This window comes from Chaetura pelagica, unplaced genomic scaffold (genome assembly GCF_000747805.2).
Source record: "Chaetura pelagica isolate M959 unplaced genomic scaffold, ChaPel_1.0 scaffold243, whole genome shotgun sequence".
Taxonomy (NCBI): Eukaryota; Metazoa; Chordata; class Aves; order Apodiformes; family Apodidae; genus Chaetura; species Chaetura pelagica.
Genome location: NW_009952712.1, coordinates 226,356 through 234,064, shown reverse-complemented (window position 1 = coordinate 234,064; position 7,709 = coordinate 226,356). Strand labels below are relative to the sequence as shown.

Genomic DNA, 7,709 nt, shown 5'->3' with positions numbered 1-7,709 from the left:
GGGGAGCGGCCGCGGGGCCCCCCGCCCCCCCAGCCGTGCCCTGGTGACTGCAGCACGCGGGCACTGAGAGGATGCAGGACAGAACTGGGCCTGCTTTGTTCAACGTGCAGCATCGTTCTGCCTTTTTTTATTTCCTCGTATGCCCCCCAGACCACCACGTTACACCGTGAAACCCTAAAACCCTGCTCAGCTGGGGTGACTCACCAGGGCAGGGAGGGCAGGCTTGGCCGGGTGCTGGTGGGACGGGTGCCCACCCTCGGCAGCTCCGGGTGCCCTCTGCGTGGGAGGCAGAGATCCCTCGTTAGTGCCCGGTCCTGCAGAGAGGAGCTGAGCCCAGGGCTGCAGGAGGAGGCCCTGGCCCCAGCTGCTCAGCCTGTGCTGCCAGGGGCTGGGGACACTCACCGGAGCGGCCGCTGCTCCAGCCACCAGCGGGTGCAGCCCCTGCAGGTTCCCTGGGCCCGGAGGAGGAGGGTGTGGGGAGCACGAGGGGATGGCACCTCCCAGGGACCTCCTGGCCTGTTCCACCTGAGGGAATCGTGCACATCTCTGAGGCACTGGATCCAGCAGTGCTGGAGCTGCCCTTCCCTCTGCCCCACCGGGACGACCAAACGCCCAGACCCGATGGGACACGTGGCTGAGGAAGGGAAGGAATCCAGGGGGGAATGGGAGAGCAACGAGAGAGAAGACTTGTTCCCTTCTCTCACTCATTTCCCTGCAGCCCTCTCCAGCTGCAGATCCCCCCCTTCAATCCATCTGCCTGATTCCAGGCTATCTCCCCGTTCCTGGTTTGGTAGAAAGTCTCTCTCTTTTTACACTGTGGAGACCTTCTACCAGCAGAACTTCAGTCAGTAAATAATGCCTGTGTTACCAGTTACCAGTGTTTTTCACTAAAATCTCCTCCCTGTTTTTACCTGGTGAATTGCTCTTGAATGTATTATCTAAAATTAAAATTATTGCCCATTGTTCTTCAACTGCTGAGAGGAGCAGGCAGCTTCTCAGTGCATTCCTCTGGATGCATGCAGGCTGCTGCTACTCAAGAAATAAGGTACTGAGCATATTTCAGCCCAAACAAGAACAGCTTTTCCCACATGAGTCCAAGAAGCTTCATGGGGAAAGGAACCACTGAGTTTGGTGGGACTCCCCTGACTAACAGCTGCAGGATCAGGTTCTGCCTACATGACACCAAAGTGAAGACCCCTGAAACCTCTTTTCATTACCTACATGCTGGTTCTGCTAAGGGTCATGTGCAGAGGCAAAGAGCTGAACACGTGAGCTCAGTGCTCAGCAGCAGCCAAAAGCAGAGAGTGTCTAGAATTACGAGGAGAACTGCAACGTGTGTCTTCAATTATTCATCCAGTTCTGGTTCCACATTTCAAAACAGAAACAGTAGAACTAGAAAAGGTACAAAAATGGCAGCAGCAATGAGAAGCCTGGAATGGCTCATGTATGAAAGATTCAATAGGCTGAAGGCCTCCAGCTCAGAAAACTGAGAAGGAATATCAAAAAGGTATGGAAAACCACAAATGCTTGGGAAAACGGGTACAGTTATTAAATCTTTTTTCATAATGAGAAAAATGGAGCATCCAACAGAATTACCAGACAGCAGACACATTAAATGCAAGGAAGCACCATTTCATACAAGTCATTATTAATTTCCAAAACCAGGATAACAGTAAGTAGATTCTAAAGGAATCATGTGCATGAGTCAAAGTTCCTGAACTGCTGGACAGGGGAAGGAGCTATAACCTGGGGCAGGATCATCCTTCACTTACCAGCTTCCTGTGCATCTTCCATAAACATCAGAGACAGGACACTTGTCTCAGGGAATCTCTGGCCTGACTCATGGCTGTTATTTAACACAGGGCAAGTCTGCCACGTCCCACCAGAGCCAGGTCTCACCAGTGCTCAGGAGCACTCAGGCCTTACCTTGATTTTCTGCACCCTCTCTTTCCTCAGAGAATTTTCAAGTTTCCTTTTTATTTCCAGCTGATGATGACGCTACCAGTGTAAGAGAAAGAGAAATCTCAGTAATGGACAAGAATGAGATGTCAATGAATGTGAGAGCATCTGCTTCTGTTCTGCTCCCTGGCGCTGCCCTCCCTGAGCCCTGCTGTGGCACCACTGTTGAGCCCACCCATCCACCTTGCACCCGTGGGTGTTGGCATTGGCCAGGGAGCAGCTGATCTTTTGCTGCAGGGACCAGCTCCATTCTGGACAGGCAACAGGAATATGCCCAGACTTGGCACTCGGATAAGATGCACAGCCATGTTCAAACTGTTTTGATTAGAATTTTTTAGGCAAACTAGCCCTCTGAGTATCATCCCATAACCTGATGACCACCCAAGTGCAGTGAGTGAGCCAGGACCATGTGTTCTAACGCCAGACTGGTTACCAGCTGGAGCCCAGCAGAGGTGCCCTGTGGGCCCATCCAGCACAAAGCCTCAGCTTTCCCAGCAGGACGGAGCCTCTCAGAGCAGCACGAGGGCACCGCTACAGAAAACAGCCACCCACTGTCAGCAGGGCAGTGTCTGGACAGGCTATCACCTCACAGCACACACATACCTCCATGTCAAGGACCTTGTGGAAAATGGCCCGAGCCAGGCACTCCTGCACCTGCTGCTGCTGGTCCTTCCTCATGGCGTTCAGCCGATATTCCTTCTCGGGAATGATCCTGCCACTCCTCGAGACCTGCCGGGAACAGGCACCACGCAGCGAAAAGGAAGAGGAGAAGACAGAATAAAGGATGTTTTAAGCCGAGGGCAACTTCCCAGAAGGACTGCTTTCTCTTCCCAGTTAGCTCCCAGCACCTCTGCTGCTGCCACGGTGCGGGAATTATTTTGGCTTTTCCTCAGAAAAGGAAATCTCAGTCTCACCAGTCCTGATTTCTGAAGGTGTCGTCTTATCCGGGTATTGTTGAAATATCCAACCAGGTGTTTGTCTGTAAGGCTGTTGTAGGTTGCCAGAAATCTGAAATAAAATCAATGCAGATGCACATAATCCCCTTGAGAGCCAAATCATTACAGTTAAGAAGACTTATCCAATAGTCTGCTGCACAAAACGCTGCCTGGATCAATCACGCCCAGCGTTTTGTCAGATAAATGCCCATTAGATCATGTAAAAGCAACATCTTGTTGCCTCGAGAAGACTTGTGTCAGGAACAAGTGACTCCTACACCAGGCAGAGCAGCACAGCACCAGATGCACAACCCCCAGACCAGCTCCTGCCACGGCCTCCTCAGATGACAAGCTCTGGCCCTCAGCAGGTCAGCACCACCCAGCACACCCCCTGGAGGTGGGTTCCTGGCCAGGTCCCTCCCTGCCCTGCCATGGGTCCTGCTGGAAGTGCATGAGCATCCTGACCACCTCTGGGCAGAGGGACATCTCAGGCCTCCTGCACCACCACCCACCACACCCCGTCTCCCCCTCCTTCTGCCACCTCCAGACTGGTGAGAATGGCAGTGATGGCATTTCTGGCAGCTTTTCCAGGCATATTTGTAAGACAGGACAATGGGACACTGCTTCCATAGTATTTTCACTGGCTTGAAAGTCAGCATACACCTTACTAACTTGGATGCAGATCTTTGCTCTGAAGAAGACAACTTCTTTGTGCTTTCAGCCAACACTTCCTTCAGTATCCACATTTCCACCCATTTTTATGGCAATTTCCTCTTCTTTACCGTTCCCACCATCAGGCCTGTACATCAAGTTCATCACTTGGAACACCTGCACTGAAAACTGTGGCTTCAACTTCAGGTGTCAATAACCACACTTAGTCTCCCCTCCTGTTTGGACTCTTGGGATTCAGCAACACCCCTGCCAAAATGTTGCCTTGCCCATCACTGATTTGTTCCTAACACAAAGACTGGAGCAGGAAACAGGTCTCCTTTTGGCCTCTACACCAAGTGGACTCACAAACCACCTGGGAAAACAGATCCATCACAGCCAGGTGAGGAGCTGAACTGTCTGCTCCAGGGACCACAGACACAACAACAGTGACTCCAGAATGTTATTTACATAAACAGACAAGAATGCTTATACCACAAACATATTCATAAAATCAATTGCACAAAACTTGCACAGGGCAGGATTCATAACTTCTGTGGTGTTTACAGGCTAGAAAGCATATGCCACTGCAGCAGGCTTTTGCAGGCTGTCACCATATGGCAGCAGTTTGTCTCAAGTGCAACTTGCATTGATGAGAATACTTCTTTTTTTCCCTGCTCCACCCAAGAAATGCCACGTGTCTCTGGGAAGCCAACAGAGCTAAATCATCACAGAGATGATGCGGGACCCAAAAAACTGAACCTATTATACAAGAGCTGAACACAAAAACTGAAGCATCCATAATTAGCAGGTGTATTTTTAAATAGTTCTTAGCACAACCTTATCTTCACCCTCTGGCAAAGAGGACAAATGACACGGTAGGTGACAGTCAGCTTAAGGTTTATTACCCTAAATCCTTTCACATCTGTAAAATGCATACACTGAGATACACCCTGCATCATAAGTGCAGCCTGACCTTTGGGCTCTCTAGGCAGGATGTGTTTTACTTACACAACAAGAGATTGATCTTCTTTGGCTTTAGATTTAAATGCCACTGCACCTCTGCTATGGATCCTTCAGTGAGATAATTCAAGATGCATGGCATTGCTGGGCTGAGCTGCCATACACATAAGTATACTCAAGGGAAGAAAGAGCAATTTAAAAAGAAAGAAAGAAAAGAAATCCATAAAAAGGAAGAGATCATGGACTTACAGGAATGTATCTGGGGTTTCACAATAACCTCACAGGTAGCCTACCAGCAATAAATTAAACTTTAAACAAACCAATTTAGCTTACCCTGTTATGCATGCTGATTAATCACTCACAGTGTAGCAACTGTTCTACTTTACTTTTTAATCCACTATTTGCATTTGCATTTGAAACCTCCAGATTACATCAGTCATGCTGAGTATTGACTTATGGCATCACCTGGCAACTGCACGCAGAGGCAGAGGAGAAACTCAATCCAATTCCTTTTAATTTGCTTCCTTCCATCTAATATTTCAGGGCCCATATGACTAGTTAGAAGGCTCCCCCATCAGCACAGCCCTGTAGCACCTTCAGTTTCAAACAAGCCTTCATACACACATTTCCTCATTTAAGTTATGAACAGGCTGGTCCTCAAAAATGCTGAATTAAAGTCAAATTTCAAAAGGGTTTTTGAGGCAATAAGGAAATGTTTTGGGCCTGAGGCAAAACCCATTAAGCCACTGGGAAGAATGCCCCTGGATGCCTTGGGTTCTGCCTGCCTGGGATCAGCTGCCAGGAGATGCAGCAGGGAGGGAGCTGGAGGACACCAGGGGCTGTGGGCAGGGCTGCCTGGGCTCCCTGCAGCTCCTGCCCCTTTTCCTGCTCAGTTCAGCTGACTCCTTCACCCTCCACCAGGTGATTCTGGGCCAGTTTAGCTGGTAGTGGGAAATCTTGCTGTCATGCTTGGGCTTGGCCCAAATCCCTCTGGAGCCTCCTGCTGATACCCAAGGATCAGACCCACGAGGTGCTCCTTTTTATCTGCCTGTTTATCTTCTCTCTGTGAATTCTAGGTTTGTGTTAGAAAGGCAATTTCCCTGGCACAGCAGCTAGACTGACTGATCTGCAGCTCCAAAATTAATGACACAATTATTTTTAAGGCAATTCTTACACTTTTGAAATTATATCAGGACAAAATCACAGTAGGCATCCTACATTAGTTTTGTAAAGTAGACCTTCCCAGTTAATAATCTGCAGTGCAATTAAATCAGTGACTGCTCACCAAAGCAATAACCTAAGAGAGCACCACAGCTTCAGGATTGGTGGAGTCCCAGGGAGTCCAGCCCCCTGCTCTTTGCCCCACATTGCCCTGCAAACCCCCAGCCCAGCCCCTGCTGGAGACCACTCCTCACCTCAGCAGGTTGCTGGAGCATCCCCTGCTCCTGCTGGGGACAGACACAGGAAAGGCTTCACGCATTCAGAGAGAACACACCCACCAACCCCCAGCTCAGCCTCCCATGGCAGAGGCTCCTGCCTGGAACACTCCACTTGGGAGCAAAGACTCTGAGGAGACTTCCCAGACCCCCAGCCCCTGCCTGACATTCCCTCCCCAAGGAAACTCTTCAGCCACCAAGAAGTATATCCCACGTGCAAAACCAATGCTGACAGGGGCTGCAGAGGGGTGAGCAGATGGTGCCAAACTGTTCTTCTGCAGAACTGAGATTCAGCATTAAAGCCTCCACAAAAGGAGACTCTTGCTCTGTCAGGAGACGGGGCTGTAACTCCTGAGGACTGACTCCTCTGACTGCAGCCCCCAGACCACAGCCACCCTCCAACAGCAGGAAGCTGCAGCTGGGTCAGTGGCCAACACCATGCACCACCTCTGGGCTTCACTCCAGGCACAGCTCTGGCTTCTGGTTTAGGATTTTCAAGCACCACAGCTGTGCCTACGAGCAACCACGCTGGAACACAGCTACTGAACCCAAACTCACTGGAGGCAGCAGGTGACTTGAGAGATGGGGCTTTGGAGTCTAACAATAATTAATCAGTTTATTCCAAGCTAACAAAACCCTTAAGCACACGTGCAGTGTTACTCAGGTGGCAGCCAAAGGAGGAGAGGTCTCTCCAAATCACACTGTAATGCTGCCTCAGTCTTTGCAGGACCCCTTCAGCCCTGGCCATCCGACCTCAGTGAGGACACTGCCCATCTGACCACATGGACACACAGGTCACACCCACCCAGGTGTTTGTTTCAAAAGCTTCATGAGTTTTTCTTCACTCTCTGTCTAAGCTGAACTATTTAACAGCCAAACCATGGCACATTCTCTGCTCTGATACTCAGAACCACTTTACTTTATGAATACTTTGCCCCAGGGGATGGTCACCAAGCTCAAACGCATCCACAGATCTCTAAGCAGATATCGAAGAGCTTGTTCTGGCTGTGCCCAGAGGTAGCCACGATGCTCGGGAAGGCAGAGGGACTCAGCCGACACGGTGCCTGCAGGCAGCACAGGACCCTCACCAAGCTCATCAGGGACAGGTGGAAGTCCTGTCCCCGGGAGGCACAGCCCCGTGTGCTGCCCAGCAAGCTCAAACGCATCCACAGATCTCTAAGCAGATATCGAAGAGCTTGTTCTGGCTGTGCCCAGAGGTAGCCACGATGCTCGGGAAGGCAGAGGGACTCAGCCGACACGGTGCCTGCAGGCAGCACAGGACCCTCACCAAGCTCATCAGGGACAGGTGGAAGTCCTGTCCCCGGGAGGCACAGCCCCGTGTGCTGCCCAGCAGGGCAGCAGAGCTGGGGAAGGGGCAGCAGAGCTGGGGAAGGGGCAGCAGAGCTGGGGAAGGGGCAGCAGCCCCAGCACTGCAGCAGGCTCAGGGAGCTGCAACACCTGCCCTGCTTGGAGAGGCTGAAGGAGCTGCCACAGCCCTAAGCAAGGCTTAAAGTATTTTATTTGAAGTCCTGTTTATTTCTTCATAAAAGAGCTTTTCATGTACAACACTTTTTCAAATACTTTTAAATACCCCAGTTGTGCTACTGGTTCCAATTTGAACACAAGAGGACAAGGAAATGGGAGCCAAAAGCCTGCTGGTCAGTGACTGGAGGCCCTGAGCGCGCTGGGTCACTCTCTCTACCCAGAGCACCGCGCAGTGCTGGCGCGGGATGTGTCGGACTGCCCTGCCGATGCAGAACTAAAGAAG

The 7,709-nt window shown here is 50.8% G+C and overlaps 1 protein-coding gene across 1 annotated transcript in view; it reads right to left on the bottom strand.

Annotated features, from left to right (window-relative positions):
* ERICH3 (glutamate-rich 3) overlaps nucleotides 1-3,688 on the bottom strand; it is a 16,044-nt gene extending 12,356 nt beyond the window's left edge. The window contains exons 1-3 of the mRNA XM_009994579.1: nucleotides 3,677-3,688; nucleotides 2,563-2,688; nucleotides 403-525 (exon numbers count right to left, since the gene is read on the bottom strand). Of these exons, the coding sequence (XP_009992881.1) occupies nucleotides 403-525; nucleotides 2,563-2,688; nucleotides 3,677-3,688 (261 nt within the window). The remainder of the gene's footprint in view (nucleotides 1-402; nucleotides 526-2,562; nucleotides 2,689-3,676) is intronic.
* Between the last annotated feature and the right edge of the window lie 4,021 nt (nucleotides 3,689-7,709).